The sequence below is a fragment of the Scyliorhinus canicula genome, chromosome 8 (genome assembly GCF_902713615.1).
Source record: "Scyliorhinus canicula chromosome 8, sScyCan1.1, whole genome shotgun sequence".
NCBI classification, from domain to species: Eukaryota; Metazoa; Chordata; class Chondrichthyes; order Carcharhiniformes; family Scyliorhinidae; genus Scyliorhinus; species Scyliorhinus canicula.
The window spans coordinates 53,878,190-53,901,301 of NC_052153.1; the positions used below are offsets into that span (position 1 = coordinate 53,878,190).

At 46.6% G+C, this 23,112-nt stretch overlaps 1 protein-coding gene across 9 annotated transcripts in view; it reads left to right on the forward strand.

Moving 5' to 3' along the window:
- dennd4c (DENN/MADD domain containing 4C) overlaps positions 1-23,112 on the forward strand; it is a 228,185-nt gene that overhangs the window by 197,866 nt on the left and 7,207 nt on the right. For all 9 annotated transcript variants that reach the window (XM_038804599.1, XM_038804598.1, XM_038804600.1 and 6 more), the window contains 8 exons: positions 3,976-4,085; positions 5,423-5,598; positions 6,123-6,296; positions 8,581-8,761; positions 11,475-11,726; positions 16,046-16,163; positions 17,274-17,427; positions 17,697-17,761. In XM_038804599.1, the coding sequence (XP_038660527.1) occupies positions 3,976-4,085; positions 5,423-5,598; positions 6,123-6,296; positions 8,581-8,761; positions 11,475-11,726; positions 16,046-16,163; positions 17,274-17,427; positions 17,697-17,761 (1,230 nt within the window). The remainder of the gene's footprint in view (positions 1-3,975; positions 4,086-5,422; positions 5,599-6,122; positions 6,297-8,580; positions 8,762-11,474; positions 11,727-16,045; positions 16,164-17,273; positions 17,428-17,696; positions 17,762-23,112) is intronic.

Sequence of the window (23,112 nt, forward strand, 5' to 3'; positions counted from 1 at the left end):
GGTTTCTTCCGTGAGTCAGCTGACTTCTGCTGACCCGGCAGCTCCCGCCAAAACCCACTCCCTCCCGGCATGGGGTCATCCCCCTCTTGCCACACCTCCTTGGCACCGCTTCAGCGTGGGAAAGAAAACCAGTAGAGGCCACGCCCCCACCTTCAGCTCTGCCCCCCCCCTGCCCCACAGCGCGGGAAACCAGAGGAAAGCCCGCGCTTTCTCACTGCCACACCCCACCCTTCTGACGCAGCTCCCCAAAATCCAGTTTCACCCCAACCCCCAGCCACGTACAGAAGAGAACATATAAAGCACATACCCCCAACGTTCCCCACATACCCAACAGACAAACCCACCCGGAAACAGAGCAAAATGAAATCCAGCATTAAAAAAAACGTGTCAAAATTGAAGAACACAACAGCAAAAACAGCAACGGCCATAGTGTGTCCCCAGACCCTAGTTCGAGTCCAGCTTCTCCGCCTGTACAAAGGCCCACGCCTCCTCCGGGGACTCGAAGTAGTGGTGCCGGTCCTTATATGTCACCCACAGACGTGCAGGCTGCAGCATTCCAAATCTGACCTGCTTGGCATGCAGCACCGCCTTCGTCCAGTTGAACAGGGCCCGCCGCTTTGCCACCTCCGCACTCCAGTCCTGGTAGATTCGCACTACCGAATTCTCCCACTTGCTGCTCCTCTCTTTCTTGGCCCAGCGCAACACACACTCCCGGTCACTAAATCGATGGAACCGCACCAGCACCGCCCGCGGGGGTTCATTTGCCTTAGGCCTCCTGGCCAGCACTCTGTGAGCTCCCTCAAGCTCCAGGGGCAAATGGAAGGACCCCGCTCCCATCAACGAGTTCAATATCGTGGTCACGTACGACGGGAGATCTGACCCCTCCACCAGGCCCAGGATCCTCAAATTCTTTCGCCTTGTGCGAACGTCCAGCTCCTCCAAGCGGTCTTGCCACTGTTTGTGAAGTGCCTCGTGCAACTCCACTTTCCCCACGAGGACCACGGCCTCCTCCTGCTCAGCGGCCTGCTGCTGCAACTCCCGAATGGACACCTCCTGGGCCGCCTGGGTTCCAAGCAGCTTGTTGGTAGTCGCATTCAGGGAGTCCAGCAACTCAGCCTTCAGCTCCGCAAAACAGTGCAGAAGAGAGGCTTGCTGCTCCTGCGCCCACTTCCACCAGTCCTCGGGTGCTCCGCCGGCCGCCATTTGTCCTTCTTCCCCCGCTTTTCTTGGGGAGCTGCTGCAGCTTTTTCCTTTGCCCCACTCCAGGTGAGCACCATAAATTATGGGGAATGTTCCTCTAGACACCTTCCCCCACCGGGATCCATCGAGACAGCGCCGTTTGGGGCCTTCAAATCGGCCCAAAAGTCCTTAAGTAGCGGGAGCTGCGGTGCGGCTTAGCTCCGCATAGCCGCAACCGGAAGTTTCCAAAGCCAATTTTATGACCGCCCCACTCCTAGTCCAGGCCATCCACCGGTGGAGAATCTGAGGAGGAGTGTTCCCACACGGGGAAAAGTCCAAACAGCACCACTATGAGCCCTTAAAAGAGCCCCAAAGTCCGGAAATAGCGGGAGCCACTGAACGTGCGGCTTAGTTCCGCATCACCGCTACCGGAAGTCCGTCCCCGCTTCTTCAATGGCCTTGGTGAGATCTTTTCACAATTCTCCCCTCTGCTGCTAGAATTCAGCTTTCATAAAGGCCCTCAGGTCAGCTTGAGGCCTCTAAGCTGGCCCTACCCCCGCCTGCATGCTTGCGGAGGCTTTTGTCTGCTGCTGCTTCAGCCCAATCTTGCACTGTTTCTGAGGGTCTGATAACCAAGAAACATACTATTCCTGGGGGAAAGTACTCCTCGAACATTCACCTACGCCTTTTCATCGAAATTCCAACCCGTGCCGCCCAAAAAAGAGCTCTTTTCTGTAACCTTGGGAAGGAGCTGCCTCTGTGTGATCACTCACTCCATGGTGCACACCGGAAGTCCTCTCTGCTCAGTAAGTATTAAGGAGCAAAGAAAAAAAGAAGCGCTCTAGTCTGTCCCCATTACATATGTACAAAAACAAAATCCAAGGGCAGCACGGTGGCGCAGTGGGTTAGCCCTACTGCCTCACACGCCGAGGTCCCTGGTTCGATCCCGGCTCTGGGTCACTGTCTGTGTGGAATTTGCACATTCTTCCCGTGTTTGTGTGGGTTTTGCCCCCACAACCCAAAGATGTGCAAGGTAGGTGGATTGAACACTAAATTGCCCCTTAATTGGAAAAAAATTAATTGGGTACACTAAATTAAAAAAAACAAAAACAAAATCCAACACCTTTGTAATGTTCAAATTCCCACAGGGACCATGTATCTCCATTGCTCTTGCCTTGTTCGGGTACACTGAGGGAGAATTCAGAATGTCCAATTCACCTAACAAGCACGTCTTTCAGAACTTGTGGGAGGAAACCGGAGCACCCAGCGGAAGTCACGCAGACACTGGGAGAACATGCAGACTCCGCACAGTGACCTAAGCCGGGAATCGAACCAGAGTCCTTGGCGCTGTGAAGCAACAGTGCTAATCACTGTGCTACCCTGACACCCCTACCCACATTGGTTCCCCCATCCTCCCCCCTTTTTAGCATATGTAAACCCGAATAACAACAAATATATACAGCATACAAGAAATCCCAAACAAACCCATCCCATCAACAACCATGACAGTCCTCACAAGAAACCCCATAACGAGGCCAAGACGGTGTTCTTGATCAAAGACCTCCGCCTCCTCTGACGTTTCGAAATAGCAGTCTTTTAACGTATAGGTAACCTGCCGCCTCACTGAGTACACCACACGGAATCTCACTCCACTCTGGTGTAACGCTGCCTTCACCTTGTTAAAGGCCGCCTGCCTCTTCGCCAGTTCTCCTCTGACATCTTGATATATTTGGATGGTGCTCCCTCACGCCTTGATTCTCTTTTACCCATGTCAGGAACCCTCTCCTTGTCTGGAAAGTGTGGGATCTTACAACCACAGCCCACAGTGGCTCGTTCACCCGGGGCTTCTGCTGGAGAGTTCAGTGGGCCCTATCCAACTCTGGAAGGGACATGTCACCACCACCCCCACCCCCACCCCCCCCCCGATTTGGGCCCTCCATCCCCTGTGGCAACCCCGCGATTGAGGTTTTGTCTCTTTGAGCTATTCTCTAGGTCATCCACATTCACCGTCAGGATATTGTTTGTCTCTCCACCAACGAGATCTCTCTCTAACAAGGCAATTTGATCACCGTGCCTCAACAAGGTGACTTCCACTTCCTTCATCACTTCTGTGCTCCTTCACAATCTCCACCACTCTAATCGGACCAAGCGCCGCCTCAATCAACCTTTTTGAGGGTTTCCATCATCACCTGCCCTTGTTTCTCGAAGTGCTTCCTGAATTGCTTCTCACATAAGGCCAGTACCCCTCAGTACATCCACTGTAATAGGAGTGGCCGTACCCGCTGAAGTTGTATCTGCCATCTTATCTCCTGGTGAATCACCGATTTCCCCAAATCTGTCTAAGGATTTCCACTTAAAACTTTCTTTCCACCAGCCTTTGTTGAGATTTTCAAGATTCTTTCCTTGTCAGGCACACAAAACATTTAGACGGGCCAAGCATCTTCACCAAAATTCCTCTGGATTTGGCAAAATGGACCAAAAAAACAAGAACCTGGCGGGAGCTACTTCGTGTGCAACCTTCTGGATGCCCCTTGTTTTCATAGTTATTACTGTTCTGCTGAGTTACTGTTATTGTTGAGCTTCGCTATTTATATAAAGATGTTCTTTTAACCAGCTTTGTGATCTCAAGTTACCACAATTAGATTTTCTCTCGATGATGGTCATTGCCTGGCGCTTGTGTGGCATGAATGTTACTTGCCACTTGTCAGCCCAAGCCTGAATATTGTCCAGGCCTTGCTGCATGGATATGGTTGCTTCATGTTTTTTATAATGTATCTTAATATTACACTTAACTAGGTGCTGCACATTCATCTAAAGTTGGAAAGGACGTTGAACCTGAGAAATCGGATCGTGGATCTTCCCAGTGTGCCAGTACCTCAAGTATTTTCCAGAATTGTGCAATGGAGGTAAGAAAATTATACTTTTCACTTGCAAGATCAAGAATAATTTTTAACACAATAAACTGATAGGTTGAAGACACTTCTTGAAATATTATGCCGAAACGCATACTTGCTCCCACTTGAATAGGCATGTTTTAATGTCCCATTATCATTCTTTCAGTACTGTACTGAAGTTTCAGCCTAGATTATGTCTCCATGTTTTGTATTTTAATCCACAACAACTGATTGTAAAGGGACTCTGCTACCAATTGAGTCAAGCTGCATGCTAAAGATGAGTGTCTTTGATTTTGGAGTTAATTGATCGTAAATTTAGGATTGACCTGCATAATATTTAGTTGCTGATCATGCAGAGGAAGCAAATATTGTGCAGTCAGTAGACACATTGGTAACAGCTACCACTCTTTTTTTTAAACTCAGGCAATTTTTTATTAATTTTGTCTGAGGTTTTTTATATTCCAAAAGCTTTGTGAAATTATGTTGCAGACTCCAACTTTCTGTGCTAAAGCTTAAAATAATACTAGCGAGATGGGCGCACAGGTTCAATTGCCACTTTTCTCAGTAGTAACTGGCATCTTCCTATAAATAGAAAGTAAAATGAGAGCAAAGAATTGTGTCTAGAGAATACTTGGTGCTTGTTAATGGGTATATATTACTGTCTTGAAGCACTTTTTTGATTGGCAGTGCCTGGCACAGTGAAAAGAAAGAGGGGGGAAATAAACCATGTGACTCCAGTTTTTTGAGCATTTTAACATCAAGTTCCAATTTATAAGCTCTGCTCCTTATTCTGTGATCCATTATTTGTAACATCCAGAATCTCCAACATAGTGTTCATAGTCCATACGCCATGAACATCAATTAATAGCATTGTCACACCTGGATTGTCAGATTCATTTATTTTTTGTGTGGATGCCATTAGCCTGTGAACTCAGCACTGATATAATTTAAAGGATTTTGCTGTGGCACTCCTAAAAATGTTGCAATTGAAATTATATACAAGAGTGATTTTATTTGGCAGTAACTTGAAGTGACTTTATGGTAATTTGAGCACAGAACTAAAACCTTTGGCCCTTTACAGTTATCAAAGGTCTTCAGTGTCATTTCTGTCTTGCCATACAGGTATGGTAGTGTCGACTGTATTTGTTCTGTGACAGAATTTGCTTTAATTGTTTAAGTTAGATCACTAGTTTTTTTGCATCCCTTGGGCATGTCGTATTTCATATTTTGTGTTGCTTCATAATGTTTTGATTATGGCTAATTTAGAGGAACACCACTTTTATTTGACTGAAAATTATCTAATGGAGATATTTAATTAATTTGTTCTATTGTACTTTTTCCATCCAAAGGTATTGATGTCTAGCTGTTCTCAGTGTCGTGTTTGTGAAGCTTTAGTTTATGATGAGGAGATTATGTCTGGTTGGAGCGCAGATGATTCAAATCTCAACACCACTTGTCCATTTTGTAAAAATACTTTTTTACCAGTTCTAAACATTGAGTTTAAGGACCTACGGGATGCTGGAAGGTACAGAATTGTTTGCATTTCTTTTGCTCTAATCTATAAAATTCCATGTTTGGTGCTACATATTCTTTTATTTAAGAATAAAGTTTTCTTTCCAAGCCTTTGGGAATAGGTACAGTTGAAGGCTGGCGGAGAGTAGACCGGATGGATGTGACCTGGCATCAATTTAGTATAATCTCCTATGCTCACCCAGTACAAGGAACTTGCTATTTCTGAAAATATGTTGAAGAAATTGGTAAAGTTGTGATCTCTTTGGATTTGTGCACTGTTTTCTTTTGTTAAAAAGAAATATTGAATATAAATGTATTGTGTATTTTTTCTGCCTAACAAAGCCTTATTAGGACTTGCGGTCTTTCCTGACAATTTGAGTGAAGCATGCTGTAGCAAAATTAATATTGACTTGAGATAAAACTGCTTAATCTTGAAGTGATAGTCATGCAGATTAGCTTTTGCCAAAAAATTACAAAACTTTGTCTGCACTTTTATGATCAGTACCTGAACTAAAGTATATGACCATCTGTTTTCAGTTTTTTCTTGAAATCCAGTGTGTCTGGCGACAGTTTGCACAGCAACAACGCAAGTACAGCAGCTGACCATGTTGTGCAAAAAACTGTGTGTGTTCCTGCATCATCAAATCTGATAAACTTCGATTCACCAGTTCCTGCAGTAACTCGAGAAGAGTCGTCTTCTGAAGATAAACGGTAATATTTTTGTAATATACAAATGACCTCCATTCCCTTCCTGTTAGTTTCTTTGTCTAGCCATAACATTTTGTTTACTAAATTAACTCTTTCTTGAGCCGCATGCTATTCCAAAACAGCACTCTTCGCCCAGTCTTGTTCCAGTCTACCTCTGAAATTGATTTATGGGTGCATGAGAGCAACCCGTGTGACTAGCTATGTTTTAATTCTTCATTCCTCTCAATTTTTTAATAATTGGGGACAGGTTGAAAGCACAACTTATTATGTCCTATTACTATCTGCTACTGACAATTGTACATGTACCTCACTCCAGCTGTTGGCTGTTTCTAGTGATCAGTTTTACACAGACATTTGTGGAAGCTTGGGACTTCTACTTCCTCTCTCAGCAAACACACGGTAAATTACAAAGGAAGATTTAGAGGATGAGCAAAATGTATTTTGAAGGCTTCAACAAACTAAGAATGTCTATTAAAGAAAAACAAAGTTTGGGTCACTGTGCAAACGAGCTACATGGCAGATAAATGGAGGGCTGGATCTGTCGGGTGTGTTTTTTTTTTAACAAGTGATTTGGATTTGGAATGTGTTGCCTTAAAAGGTGATGAAAATAGGTTTTTTAAAATAAATATTTTTATTCTCCTTTTTCACATTTTCTCCCAAATTTACACCCCCAACAATAAACGACTATCAGTAACCGAATGCAATGTCAATCCTCATCAATAACAACAATCCCATCCTCCCACCAAACCCCCAAACAGCAGCCTGTGTTAACATAAATAAATTAACAAAAAGGAATCAGGAATCACCCATAGTCGCCATTAACACATTCAGTCCCCCTCTCCCCAAGCCCCCCAACTAATGTTCGATGTAATCCAATTCTCAATAGTGCATAATGAATAACGCCCCCTCCAACCTTCCCCTCCGTTCAAATTTGACCTTCTCAAGAGTCAAGAATTCCAGCAGCTCCCCCCCCCCCCTCTCCCGCCAGGGTACAGGGTGGAGAGGTTGATCTCTATCCTCACAAGATCCGCCTTCGGGTGATCAACGAGGCGAAGGCTACAACATCTGCCTCCGCACCCGTTTCCAACCCCGGCTGGTCGGACATCCCAAATATGCCCTCCCGAGGGTGCGGGTCCAGTTTCACATGCACCACTTTAGAGATTACCCTAAAAACCTCCTTCTAGTAATCCTCCAGCTTTGGACAGCACCAAACCCCCCCACCCTCCATACCCACTCCCAACTCTTCCTCCAACTTTACCTTGATCCCATCCATTGGTGCCTGTTCCTCTTCCAAAGTAGCCCGGTAAACTGCTACCCCCTTCTCCAGTCCCCTTGTCATCCGCATCTCCTCCAGCAGTGTGGAGGCTCTGTATCTCCTTTTCTGGCAAAGTCTCGAACCCGCATGTATCTAAATATTTCCCCCTGCTCCAGCCTATACTTCGCTCCCAGCTCCTTCAATCCTGCAAACTGACCCCCAAGAAACAAATCTTTTAGTGTCCTAATTCCTTTTTCCTCCCATCTCCCAAATATTTCCATCCCACCTCCCTGGCTCAAATCTATGGTTCCCCCGAATCGGCATTTCCCTTGACCCTGCCCCCAAACCTGAAGTACTGGCGAAATGGCCTCCAAATTCTTAACAAAGCTATTACTACCGGGCTCCGAGTATTTACCTGGCGCCATCAGGTGCGGCGCTGTTGCTCGTGCCTTTCAGTCCCGACCCCCTACACAAGCTCTCCTCCATTCTGACCCACTGGGTGTGAACCCCTCTGACCCAGCTCCGTACCTTCTCCACATTCGCCGCCCAGTAATAAAACATCAGGTTCGGAAAACCCAAACCCCCTGCCTGCCTTACTCTCTGTAGTAGCACCTTTCCAATTCTGGCCACCTTCCCTCCCCATATGAACGAGGTGATCATCTCTTCAATCTCTTTAAAAAATGCCTTTGGCAGGAAAATCGGCAGGCATTGGAAAATAAACAGAAATCATGGCAACACGTTCATTTTAACTGCCTGTGCCCGACCCGCCAGTGACAGAGGGAGATCATCCCGCCTTGCCAGATCCGCTGTCACTCTAATGTTGTAGAAAATAGGTTTAATAACTTTCAAAAGAGATATGGAAGAATATTCAAGAGGAAATTAACTACAGATATATGGGGAAATAGGGATGGTGGACTCATTGGATTACCTTTTTCAAAAGAGCCAGCATAAACTCCAGGAGCAAATAACTACCTCCTGTGGTGCACTATTGATTTCATGAAAGACACTTTTTTTTCCCTCATTTTGGACCAGTGCTTTTCCAAAGGATTCCAAGGAACTACTTGACAATGGGAATGATGAACCTCCTAAACGGACAACATCTTTGATTCGAAGTTACAGTGTAGGTGGTCCATTGCAAAACTTGGATGTGTCTCAGCGGCCTACACATGGCATTTCAACAATTAGCCTCCCAAATAGTTTGCAGGAAAGCATGGTAAGTGGTTAATGCAACCAGATGTGAAATAAAATGACATAATGCAAGTTTGCCTGGAAAGTAACATTTGGTTTCAGAACTGCCACAAATTAGTCTTGAAATAATTTACATTCTGAAAATATTTTAATACAAGTATTACATTAATAATGCAATGAAGTAGGGCAGCACGGTGGCCTAGTGGTTAGCATAACCGCCTCACGGCGCTGAGGTCCCAGGTTCGATCCCGGCTCTGGGTCACTGTCCGTGTGGAGTTTGCACATTCTCCCCGTGTCTGCGTGGGTTTCGCCCCCACAACCCAAAAATGTGCAGAGTAGGTGGATTGGCCATGCTAAATTGCCCCTTAATTAGAAAAAATAATTGGCTAATCTAAATTAAAAAAAAAAAAAAAATATATAATGCAATGAAGTTACTGTGAAAAGCCCCTAGTCACCACATTCTGGCACCTGTTTGGGTACACTTGGGGCGAATTCAGAATGCTAAATTATCTAACAGCATGTCTTTTGGGACTTGTGGGAGGAAACTAGAACACCCGGAGAAAACTCACGCATGCTGGGAGAACGTGCAGACTCCACACAGACAGTGACCCAAGCCAGGAATTGAACCTGGCGCTGTAAAGCAATAATGCTAACCTCTGTGCTACCGGCCGCCCTAGTGGACGGTGCTGGTTAGGCCTGCACTTATTGCCCAACCCAAGTTGCCCTTCAGAAGGTGATGGTGAGTTGCCTTCTTGAACTGCTGCAGCCCTTCATGCTTCATATCTGTAACGTGCTTTGAGATGTCTGGTGTTCATAAAAAACACTAAAATGCTGCAGTTGAGATCCATCATGGAAAATTGTAAACTTTTCAGTGAAAAAAGCTTCATTAATACCCTTGAGAAAAGTGTGTCTGCCCTTCAAGTGAATCCAGCATTTTGCTTAAGTGACTGGCTGTTCATACCATCAGATGTGGTATAGCTAGCCACTCAGTTTAAGAAGTGCGCACCTCGTTTCTAAGCAACTGACAACAGATAACATGATCTTGCTAATATTATCAATAATCGTGTCCCATAATGCTTGTGTTGGTAATTCCCCAGTGTTTCAGAATAAATTATGTAAAAGTAAGGGTAGCACAATGGTTAGCACTACTGTCTCACGGCTACAAGGTCCCAGGTTCATATCCCAGCTTGGGTCACTGTCTGTGCGTAGTCTGCATGTTCTCCCCATGTCTGCGTGGGTTTCCTCCGGGTGCTCCAGTTTCCTCCCACAGTCTAAAGATGTGCACATTAGGTGGAGTGGCCATGATAAATTGCCCCTTAGTGTAAAAATAGGTTAGGTGGTGTTACTGTTTTATGGGGTGGGGGTGTGGGCTTAAGTAGGGTGCTCTATCCAAAGGCTGGTGCAGACTCGATGGGCCGAATGGCCTCCTTCTGCACTGTAAATTCTGATTCTATGTGAAGTGAAAGTATTGTGTTCCAGAGTTTGAGCTATGTTTGGATAGAAATTCACTATGTCCTTTTAAATTAAAAAGTGATATTGATTTATAGTATTTTTTCCCTATTCGTCTTTTTTTTAATTTTCCAATTAAGGGGCAATTTAGCGTGGCCAATCCACCTACTGTGCACATCTTTAGGTTGTAGGGGTAAGACCCACGCAGACACTGGCAGAATGTGCAAACTCCACATGGACAGTGACCCTGGGCCGGGATCGAACCCGGGTCCTCAGGGCCGTGTTCCCTATTAGATTTTAGCATGTCTTGTGTATCTTTTATATTTGTTTGATTAGGCAATAAAATAAGGGCGATATTGGAGGACAAATATTTATATTTTTCTTCACGCCTTGAGTATTGGTCTAGAAATTGAATGATAATTCTGTAATTGAGATTTGTTTTGAGGGACATGATCAATACAATGTCCTCCATGTGCAGAAACCCATTATCACTGTCTGAGTCTCCAATTCGGACAACAGAGTTGTTACGTGATGCAGAGCTCACACACTCCCTCCATTTGGAGACATTGTTTATCTGAAGTTGACTAATTAGGTACAGGTTGGTCATAACCCATAGTTCAAAAGAACATTATCAATCCATAATTGACACGTAAGGCAAAGAGACTGAAATGGATAACTAATAGCTGGGTCAGAGATTGGTTTTGAGGAATGGCTTAAAGGAGGTGAGAGGTAGACGTTAAGGGAGGGCATAGCTACCAGTAGCTTCTTGAGCAAAGTGAGAAATGATTAAGAGGGTGTCATTGGAGGATCACCAAATTCTTCGAGGATTGTAGGAGGTTCGAGTTGGGGAGGGGCATCGAACGATTTGGAAACATGGATGAGAATTTTGAAATGCAAGTTTTGCTAGATCAGAAACCACGTTAGGTTAGTGGGCCCCAAGGGTGATGGATGAATGGGAACTGATGCAAGTTAGTGTGCAGGTTGCAGAGTTTTGGATGCACTCTCTTCATTAACTGTCTTCTGGAGCACTGTAACTTGACAAGTTCACATTGGTTTATCAGGTCCTGTGCCAAGCTTGACTTGATTTTAATGTTCTATAACCTTCAAACCTCTTCCTCTTTAAGCCTATTTCCTCGCCCCGTCCCTCAGGGGATAACTCAACTTATTTTGAAGATCCCTGAAACTGGTCTGTTTTTCTTTTTGAAAGCGAACCTACATATTTAGTTCCAATTGAATATTTTAAATGAATATATGAATTCACTGTACACCATGTTATATTTGTTCAATAGGATTCCGTTGGTCTTAAAAGCAGACCTAATCCGAAGCCTGTGTCTGTACCATATCTGAGTCCTTTAGTGTTGCGCAAGGAGCTGGAGTCTCTTCTGGAGAATGAGGGAGATCAGGTCATTCACAGCTCCAAATTTATCAACCAACATCCAATCATTTTTTGGAACCTTGTTTGGTATTTCAGAAGGCTTGATTTGCCAAGCAACCTGCCAGGTCTAATCCTGACTTCTGAACATTGCAATAAAGGAATGCAGGTATGTAGGAGATTTATGACTTTTTTATTTTTGTGGTAATATTCATAAATTATACCTTGACTGGACACAATTGTAAGCATACCAATCGTGTGTTAACTAACATATGCTAGATCCAAATATAACTATTTAGTTGCCACCTTGTTTTTAAAAAATTAGTACTCTGTATGCACTGCAAATTTGGTTAGTAAAAGGGCTATTATGATTAATCCTTGTCACATTATGGTACAATAATGTGATGAAACATAGTGCTGCAGAATGTTGCAATGAGTTGGATGCAACGTTCTCATATTTTGTGGGGCATCTCTATTGATTGAAATTCCTTGAACTTGGAAATGTTGGACTCTAATGAGGTAATCTGAAAATGCAGTTGAAGAACAGTTGTGTCGTCTTCAATTTCATGCTGTCCATGTCAAATAGAACTTCAAAATAATCATGAGAAGGAACCAATGATGCTTGATCTTTAAGTAGTTTTAATCCCCAATCTCCAGAATGTACAACCTGAGTTTTCTTAGCTTTGTCAATGGTCAACATGCTACCCAATTAGACATACGAGCCCACAAAGCCAGGCAAACGGGTTCTGTTTGTGCTTGCGTTTCTGAGACCATGGTTTGTGCTGATTGTATTTCATGGACTAGTGAGTTTGGTAGTGAATGTTCTTAATGCTATTTGGTAGATAAATTCAAAATTACTATAGCAATATCTGTCAGAATTTGAAAATTAATTGGTATAATTAAACTTTGTATCAAGCTCTGTGGTATGCAGCAAAGTAGTTCACAAGTTTGGACCTTGATACAAATCTTACTCCTAATGGCAGTAGGTCATCCTGACTTTGTGGAATATGAATGTGTCCTTAAATCTGTGGTTTACAAGCTATTGCAATTATTTTTCATGAACATTAATTTTCAAATTCTGAAGTTTTTCATTTGACGGAATGTGACGCATATACATTTTGAGCATCCATACCAGTTGTAGCATGGTTAAATACAGAGTAATGTTCTCTGTAGCAGTTAGCACTGCTGCCTCACAGTGGCAGGAACCCGGGTTCAATTCCGACCTTGGGTGACTGTGGAGTTTGCACATTATTATAATCTTTATTAGTGTCACAAGTAAGCTTACATTAACACTGCAATGAAGTGACTGAAAATCCCATAGTCGTCACACTCTGGCGCCTGTTCAGGTACACTGAGGGGAATTCAGAATGGCCATTTCACCTAACAGCACACCTTTCGGAACTTGTGGGAGGAAACCAGAGCACCCGGGGGAAACCCTTGCAGACACGGGGATAACATGCAGACTCCACACAGACGATGACCCAAGCCAAGAATCGAACCCGTGTCCCTGGCGCTGTAAAGCAACAGTGCTAACCACTGCTACCGTGCTGCCCATTCTCCCCGTGTCAGCGTGGGATTCTTCGCGGTGCTTTAGTTTCCTCCCACAGTCCAAAGATGTGCGGGTTAGATGGATTGGCCATGCGCAATTATCCAAAGGTTAGGTGGGGTTACAAGGGATTGGGCCTAAATAGGATGCTGCCTTGGAGGGTCAGTACAGACTTGATGGGCTGAATGATCTCCTGCATTGTAGGGATTCTATGGTTCTGCTTGGGAACTCTATGCTACTATGACATGCTTCCATGTTGCACAACAGAAATTCTCAGTTTGCTGCTATGGTCTTAGGTGGCCTGAACTTTAGTTCTGTATCTCACTGGCTATGCTTACAGAAGTTGATTGAACAAATGTAAGAAGATTATCTACCACAGATGATATGATAGATATGGTCAATCTTGCTTTGAGCAACATTCAGCCTCAGCAGTTTCCTAAGCTTTTTTTCTCTGGCTGATTCAGTGCAGCTTGGAGCTGTTTTTGTATGTTGTCTTAGAATTTACAACAGAGGAGATTATTTACCTAATATATTATTCGCCTTCTGTACTATCCCTTTCAATGGGATTCATTTATACTAATTCTGTTTTCTGTCCCATATATTTTTTAAGTGGATGGTAGTCTGTGGCAGGGCAATTGAGTTTGTGTTGGAAGCACTAACTTCAAAAATCATTCACTGCTTTTTCAGGTTGAGTCTTGATCTTAATTTCAGAATGACTTTTTCAACTTTGAACAGCATTAGCACAGAGAGCTGTAGATGCAGTCAGATTCAACAGACCCACACTTGCAAATAATAAACAGTAAATCCTTTGTTTGAGGGGCCTTTTCTTTTCACTGAAAATGTGCAAATTATCTTTTTAGAAGGTGAGGACACTGCACATCTCAACATCCTGTGGCAACTTATACCAACTCTTGCCACATGGTTTGCTGTCCGTATTCTGCAGTTCTGCCTGCAGCCCCAGAAGTGATGAAAATGCTAGTTTGAGAGGACCAGCAGATTGCTTGTCATGTCTTGTTTTATTTTCATAATTTTAAAATGCCCAATTCATTTTTTTCCAATTAAGGGGCAATTTAGCATGCCCAATCCACCTATCCTTCAAATCTTTGGGTTGTGGGGGTGAGGCCTACGCAGACATGGGCAGAACTCCACACACAGTGACCTGGGGCCAGGATCGAACCCGGATCCTTGGTGCTATCAGGCAGCAGTGCTAACCACTGCTCCACCGTGCCATCCAGCGCTTGACAATGTCAATAGGCTGGGTTTTGTTTCTTGTTTTAATAGGGATCATTTGAGGATTATTTTTTTTAAGTGGTGAATGCGCTTTAGTTTTGGCTTTGGTACACTTTTAGTTATGACTCTGTGGAAAAATGAGAACTATTTAAGGCTAATTACCTCTATGGCATCTCTGGTGTGCCTGTAGTCAGTCATTTGCTGAGTGGTTTTGGGCAGATCAGCTTTTCCAGAAAGCTGTGCTTCTGTTTTCATTTTTTTTAAGTTTTAAAGAAAAATGTTTAGCATACTTTAGTGTAGCAAAAGAAGTTGGATGTATATCTTTGATTACTCAAAGGATAAAAATAGATGTCATCTTGTGAATATTTGAAAGCAGAGGATAACTTGTCTTTTTTCTGACTGCATCAATATTTCAGTGCTGTTAACTTCCATTATATCACTGCAAAAGTGGGCATTTAATGAGTTGAACCATGCGTACCTCTATTGGAGATTATTATTTCATAAAATTGTCCTGGGAAAGATTAGCATGGAGTACTTGCTAAAATGGTGAGACTATATGCCCTGTGATAGTGTACACTTTACTTATACTGGATAGGGCAAGATACTAGCTCATGTTGATGGGATGGAAGTGTTCCCTAGTTGCAAGGGCCTTGTCTCCATTCAGTTACCAGCGCATAATCCAACAACACAAAACTGTTCCTCATTTGGCAGTCCTGTTCTGAATCCACAGGATGATTTGAGAGGAAAATGGAAAAACAATCGTGCTTTGGTGTGTTTTGTGACTGAGACTCATTAGAACATAGAACAGCACAGAACAGGCCCTTCGGCCCTAGATGTTGTGCCGAGCAATGATCACCCCACTTAAACCCACATACCCCTAACCCAACAATCCCCCCCCCCCATTAACCTTTACACTACGGGCAATTTAGCATGGCCAATCCACCTAACCCGCACATCTTTGGACTGTGGGAGGAAACCGGAGCACCCGGAGGAAACCCACGCACACACGGGGAGGACGTGCAGACTCCACACAGACAGTGACCCAGCCGGGAATCGAACCTGGGACCCTGGAGCTGTGAAGCATTGATGCTAACCACCATGCTACCGTGAGGCCCGTCATTGTAGAAGAATAGACAGTGTATTAACATATTCAGTGGTGCTTTTCCTGATCTAGTGCTTGCTGTTGATATGGATGGTTGAAATGAAGAGTAATAACATCTCTCAAATGAGCGCAATTTCGTTTGGCAGGGGATTGGGGTAATGAATTGAAAGGGAAGGAAAGACAACTGCTACATTAATCTGTTTTCTAACCAAAAATAAAAATGTGTCCATTAACTTCTGCAACCGACAACAAACATTTAGCCCAGTAATCAGCGTTTGCACTTCAACTCTTGCATTATCTTCAACCAGACAAATATTATTGGTACTGCAATGAAAACTCTACTTGCTCGGGGTTGTTACTATATACATCTGCGCAGCAGTGGTGTCCTTTATATCTAATCATTCTATTCTTGAAATGTAAATGTTTTTTGACTGCCACCCAAGCAATGATTTCTCGAGGATTATGCAGTTTCATGTATCAAATACATTTTATCAAAATTCTCTGAATTGAATAGGAGCAGCTATTTTTCCTCTTGACAGTTTATTCATTCATTTGTGCATTTTTAAACATGTGAAAAATTGTTCTTGAATCATGTATTTTTCCCTCCTAGATGTCTCAGTCAAGTCTTTCACTGGACAGCAAACTGGTTTACATCCAGCTACTTTGGGATAACATCAATCTTCATCAAGAACCTGGTGATCCCCTGTATATACGTTGGAGAAACAGGAGTAAGTGACCAAAATGGACTGCACAGGATAGCTTTACTTCATACTTCTGCATTCACTTGATCGCCTATAGGGGCTGGTTTAGCACACTGGGCTAAATCGCTGGCTGTGAAAGCCGACCAAGGCAGGCCAGCAGCACAGTTTAATTCCCATACCAGCCTCCCCGAATAGGTGCCGGAATGTGGTGAATAGGGGCTTTTCACAGTAACTTCATTTGAAGCCTACTCGTGACAAGCGATTTTCATTTCATTTCATTTTTATATTCCTGTTATGATTTAATTTGTGGAGTTGATGCTTGCCTAACAGTAAATGCAACACCAGTAGATAGTTTTCCCAATCCTCATCAAAATGAAAAAGTCAGTTTAGAAGAAATACTGATGTACGGGTCACTCGTTTTATCATTGCCACCTAGCTGTGCTGACCAGTAAAGCCTAGAAGCAGTAAGTTATTTTTAATTCAAGTTCAACTTGACAAATCAATTTTAGTTATTGCTATTTGGATGAAAACCCCAAACTCGAATGTAGCAATAGGGTGAGAGATGGATCACAACAAATGGGAACATGTTCAGTAAGGAACTGTGAACACAGAATAAATCTTTTCAGCAATTGTTTCTGGACAAAATAAATTAAATGTACAAAGCTTAAATTGATAGAAACATTGTACTTAAATAAAGCTGTGTCATGGTTTTGATGCAACAAAAGACCAGTGCAGTTTGTTGACTGAACATGGTCATAGTTTCATATAGAGTAAGATTGTTTGACAAGTGATATTCAAGTTTATGTCTAGAATATTGACTGCTTTATCCGATTGTCTGTTGAATTTCATAAACTAGTGAGTTTCCATTTCTGACAAATTGAACAGAGTATCCATTGTATTGCTCATGATTAATTGGCTCTGCTCCCAACACCTCCCTGCATTCCAACACATTTTGGCAAGCAAAAATAGAATGTTTTAAAGTTGTTCCTCATGTTCACATTTTGTGCACCAAACTCACAAACCAACATGGATTGTATTTTCTTGTCGATGTGCACTGCATGAGCATGAATCGGCAAAATAAATTTGTCATCAAAATTAATGCTTCCGGTTCTAAAATATTAATCATCTTTATCACAGACAAAGATGTGGCTGTTGGATTAACTCCAGATCGTCAGGTAGAGAAGAGTCCCTTGCACATAATTGTGAGAAGCATCCAGACTAATGATGTGTTTGGACCTATATGCCTACTCCTGAAGGAGTCCGGGAAACATCTCGAAACTAAGCGACAGAGGTCAGATACTCGTGAGAACTCTTCTACAGTATGCAAATGCTGAAAACAAAAATAGCCTCTGCCATAAACCTGTCCTTTCTTTTAATCTTCACCAGTAACTACAGATCTAGATGCTGTACTGTTCACTCCGTTTCAATGCTGTTGTATTTGTAGGTTCTGATGCCTGTGGAAACAGTTTGTAATAGTGTTATGTTAATGATTTTAGTATATGACAGATTACGATTCATTAGCAGCTCGATAGTCATCGGAATTATTTTCTTTCTCCACAGGAGCATGTACAGGGAAATTCTCTTTCTTTCCCTTGTGGCCCTTGGGAGAGAGAATATTGATATTGGTAAGTAAAGTAAAACTGGATTCCATGGTAATGTGCAAGAGAATTTTCAGTCCTTCTTTTTTTCTTAATATAATTTTTATTGGAATTTTTTACAGAAAATATAAAACGTAACGACAAACAGTGAAATGCAACAAAATAACCCATAATAACTGTAACACCCCCAGACCGTATCGACGCATGTATCCCATCCCCCAACCCCAATGAACAACAGAAGAACTTAAAAATAAATTTAAATTAAATAAACAAACATAGTCATCGTCGTGTCCCCCCCCCCCCCCCCACATTTTCCCTCCCCCACCCCCCCGGGTTGCTGCTGCTACTGTCCCCGTACCCTGTCGTTGAGCCAGAAAGTCGAGAAAAGGTTGCCACCGCCTAAAGAACCCTTGTACCGACTCTCTCGGGGCGAATTTGATCTTCTCTAGCTTAATGAAACCCGCCATGTCACTGATCCAGGTCTCCACGCTTGGGGGCCTCGCATCCTTCCATTGTAGCAAGATCCTTCGCCGGGCTACTAGGGACGCAAAGGCCAGCACACCGGCCTCTTTCGCCTCCTGCACTCCCGGCTCCACCCCAACCCCAAAAATCGCAAGTCCCCATCCTGGCTTGACCCTGGATCCCACCACCCTCGACACCGTCCTCGCCACCCCCTTCCAGAATTCCTCCAGTGCCGGGCATGCCCAGAACATATGGGCATGGTTCGCTGGACTCCCCGAGCACCTGACACACCTGTCTTCACCCCCCAAAGAACCTACTCATCCTCGTCCCAGTCATGTGGGCCCGGTGCAGCACCTTGAATTGGATGAGGCTAAGCCGCGCACACGAGGAGGAAGAATTAACCCTCTCCAGGGCATCAGCCCATGTCCCGTCTTCAATCTGTTCCCCCAGTTCCCCCTCACACTTAGCTTTCAGCTCCTCTACTGACGCCTCCTCCGCCTCCTGCATAACCTTGTAGATATCAGATATCTTCCCCTCCCCGACCCAGACCCCCGAAAGCACCCTGTCGCTCACCCCCCTCGCGGGAAGCGAAGGGAATCTCTCCACCTGCCGCCTAGCAAATGCCTTTACCTGCAGATACCTGAACATGTTCCCCGGGGGGAGCCCAAATTTCACCTCCAACTCCCCCAGGCTCGCAAACCTCCCATCAATAAACAGGTCCCTCAGCTGTCTGATGCCCGCTCTGTACCAACCCTGAAATCCCCCATCAATGTTCCCCGGGACGAACCTATGGTTCCCCCTTAACGGAGCCTCCATCGAGCCCCCCACTTCTCCCCTATGTCGCCTCCACTGCCCCCAAATCTTGAGGGTAGCCGCCACCACCGGACTCGTGGTATACCTCGTAGGAGGGAGCGGCCACAGCGCCGTTACCAGGGCCCCCAGGCTTGTATCTCCACAGGACGCCCTCTCCATCCGTTTCCATGCTGCCCCCTCCCCCTCCATTACCCACTTGCGCACCATCGACACATTGGCCGCCCAATAATACCCCAAGAGATTGGGTAACACCAGCCCCCCCCCCCATCTCTACCCCGCTCCAAGAAGACCCTCTTCACCCTCGGGGTCCCATGCGCCCAAACAAAGCTCATGATGCTGCTAGTCACCCTCCTAAAAAAGGCCCGAGGGGGCATTCCCCCTTCTGGATCCGCCACATACAACAGCAGGTCGTCCACATACAGCGATACACGATGTTCCTCCCCACCCCGCACCAGACCCCTCCATCTCCCTGACTCCCTCAACGCCATAGCCAAAGGTTCAATCGCCAGTGCAAAGAGCAAGGGGGACAGGGGGCACCCCTGCCTGGTCCCACGGTAGAGCCTAAAGTACTCCGATCTCCTTCCATTGGTAACTACACTTGCCATCGGAGCCGCGTAGAGCAGCCTCACCCATTTGATGAATCCCTCCCCGAATCCGAACCGCTCCAGCACCTCCCACAGGTACCCCCACTCAACTCTATCAAACGCTTTCTGCGCATCCAGCGCCACCACTATCTCCGCCTCCCCCTCCACTGCCGGCATCATAATAACATTTAGCAGTCTCCACACATTCGTGTTGAGCTGCCGTCCCTTGACAAATCCTGTCTGATCCTCGTGTATCACCCCTGGCACACAGTCCTCTATCCTGGTGGCCAGGATCTTCGCCAGCAACTTAGCGTCAACATTGAGGAGCGAGATAGGCCTGTATGATCCACACTGCAAGGGGTCCTTATCCTGCTTTAGGATCAGAGAGATCAGTGCCCGCGACATCGTCGGGGGCAAAGCCCCCCCCTCCCATGCCTCATTGAAGGCTCGCACCAACAGGGGGCCCACCAGATCCGCATACTTTTTATAAAATTCCACCGGGAACCCGTCCGGCCCCGGCGCCTTACCTGACTGCATTTGTCCAATCCCCCTGACTAGCTCATCCAACTCTATCGGCGCCCCCAGCCCCTCTACCAGCTCCTCTTGAACCCTTGGGAAACATAGCCTGTTCATGAATCTCTCCATCCCCCCTCTCCCCATCGGAGGTTCCGAAAGGTACAGTTCCTCGTAGAATTCCCTAAAGACCCCATTTACTTCTGTCTCCTTCTGCACTACATTCCCACCCCTATCCGTCACTCCACCAATTTCCCTAGCCGCATCTCGCCTGCGGAGCTGATGCGCCAACATCCTGCTCGCCTTCTGCCCATACTCATATACCGCGCCCTGCGCCCACCTCCACTGTGTCTCCGCCTTTCTGGTGGTCAACAAGTCAAATTTGGCTTGCAAACTACGCCGTTCCCCCAGCAACCCCTCCCCTGGTGCCTCCGCGTATCTCCTGTCCACATCCAGGAGCTCCCCCACCAGTCTCTCCCTCTCCTTCCTCTCCCTCCTTTCCCTATGGGCCCGGATGGAGATCAGCTCCCCCCAGATCACTGCTTTCAGAGCCTCCCAGACCATCCCCACCCGGACATCCCCCGTGTCGTTGGTATCAAGATACCCCTCAATACTTCCCCGGACCCTCCTACACACCTCAGCCAGCAGCCCCACATCCAGGCGCCAGAGCGGGCGCTGGTCCCGCGCCTCCCCCATCTCCAGATCAACCCAGTGCGGAGCATGGTCTGAAATTGCTATGGCCGAATACTCTGCATCCTGCACCTTCAGGATCAATCCCCTGCTCAGGATGAAAAAATCTATTCGGGAATAGACCCTATGGACATGGGAGAAAAAGGAATACTCCCACGCTCTCGGCCTCCCAAACCTCCAGGGATCCACCCCTCCCATCTGGTCCATAAACCCCCTCAGTACTTTGGCCGCCGCTGGTCTCCTACCCGTCCTTGAACTGGACCGGTCCAGTGGGGGATCCAGCACTGTGTTAAAGTCTCCCCCATGATCAGGCCCCCTGCCTCCAGGTCCGGAATGCGGCCCAACAAGCGGGGCATATACATTAACCAGCACCACCTTCTCTCCCTGCAGCCTACCCTTCGCCATAATATATCTGCCCTCCTTGTCCGACACCACCTCAGCCGCCTCGAACGCCACCCTCTTCCCCACCAGAATCGCCACCCCCCGGTTCTTCGCGTCCAATCCTGAGTGAAATACCTGCCCCACCCACCCCTTCCTCAGACGAACCTGGTCCGCCACCTTCAAGTGGGTCTCCTGGAGCATAGCCACGTCCGCCTTCAGCCCCTTCAGATGAGAAATTACCCTAGTTCTCTTAACCGGCCCATTCAGCCCCCTCACGTTCCAGGTAATCAGCCGGATCAGAGGGCAACCTGCCCCTCTCCCCCGCCGGCTAGCCATAGCTTATCGACTGCTCGCCCCAGGCCAGCTCGCCCCGCCTGACCCGTTCCCCATGGCGATAACGCCTCTCCTCTACCTCCCCCGGCCCACGCCAGCTCCTTCCTGGCCATTCCAGCAGCAACCCGGTATCCCCCCCCCCCACCCCCCCAGGCTAGGACCCCTCCTAGCCGCGACGCACCCTCCATGGTACTTCCGTGAGTCAGCTGACTTCTGCTGACCCGGCAGCTCCTGCCAAAACCCATCTCCTCCCGGCATGGGGTCATCTTCCTCTTGCCACACCTCCTTGGCACCACTTCAGCGCGGGAAAGAAAACCAGTAGTGCCACGCCCCCACCTCCAGCTCCGCCCCCCTGCCCTGCAGCGCTGACAACCAGAGGAAAGCCCGCGCTTTCACACTGCCACACCCCACCCTTCTGACGCAGCTCCTCAAAATCCAGTTTCACCCCAACCCCCAGCCCCGTACAGAAGAGAACATATAAAGCACATGCCCCCAACGTTCCCCACATACCCCACACCCATACCTAACAGACAAACCCACCCGGAAACAGAGCAAAAAGAAAACTAGCATAAAAAAAACACATGTCAAAATTGAAGAACAGCAACAGCAAAAACAGCAACAGCCATAGTGTGTCCCCAGACCCTAGTTCGAGTCCAGCTTCTCCGCCTGTACAAAGGCCCACGCCTCCTCCGGGGACTCGAAGTAGTGGTGCCGGTCCTTATATGTTACCCACAGACGCGCAGGCTGCAGCATTCCAAATCTGACCTGCTTGGCATGCAGCACCGCCTTAATCCGGTTGAACCCGGCCCGCCGCTTTGCCACCTCCGCACTCCAGTCCTGGTAGATTCGCACTACCGAATTCTCCCACTTGCTGCTCCTCTCTTTCTTGGCCCAGCGCAACACACACTCCCGGTCACTAAATCGATGGAACCGCACCAGCACCGCCCGCGGGGGTTCATTTGCTTTAGGCCTCCTGGCCAGCACTCTGTGAGCTCCCTCCAGCTCCAGGGGCAAATGGAAGGACCCCGCTCCCATCAACGAGCTCAACATCGTGGTCACGTATGACGGGAGATCCGACCCTTCCAGCCCCTCCGCCAGGCCCAGGATCCTCAAATTCTTTCGTCTCGTGCGAACGTCCAGCTCCTCCAAGCGGTCTTGCCACTTTTTGTGAAGTGCCTCGTGCAACTCCACTTTCCACACGAGGACCACGGCCTCCTCCTCCCGCTCAGCGGCCTGCTGCTGCAACTCCCGAATGGACACCTCCTGAGCCGCCTGAGCCCCAAGCAGCTTGTTGGTAGTCGCATTCAGGGAGTCCAGCAACTCAGCCTTCAGCTCCGCAAAACAGCGCAGAAGAGAGGCCTGCTGCTCCTGCGCCCACTTCCACCAGTCCTCGGGTGTTCAGCCGGCCGCCATTTTGTCCTTCCCCCGCTTTTCTTGGGGAGCTGCTGCAGCTTTTTCCTTTGCCCCACTCTGGGTGAGCACCATAAATTATGGGGAATGCTCCTCTAGACACCTTCCCCCACCGGGATTCGTCGAGACAGCGCCGTTTGAGGCCCTCAAATCGGCCCAAAAGCCCTTAAGTAGCGGGAGCTGCGGTGCGGC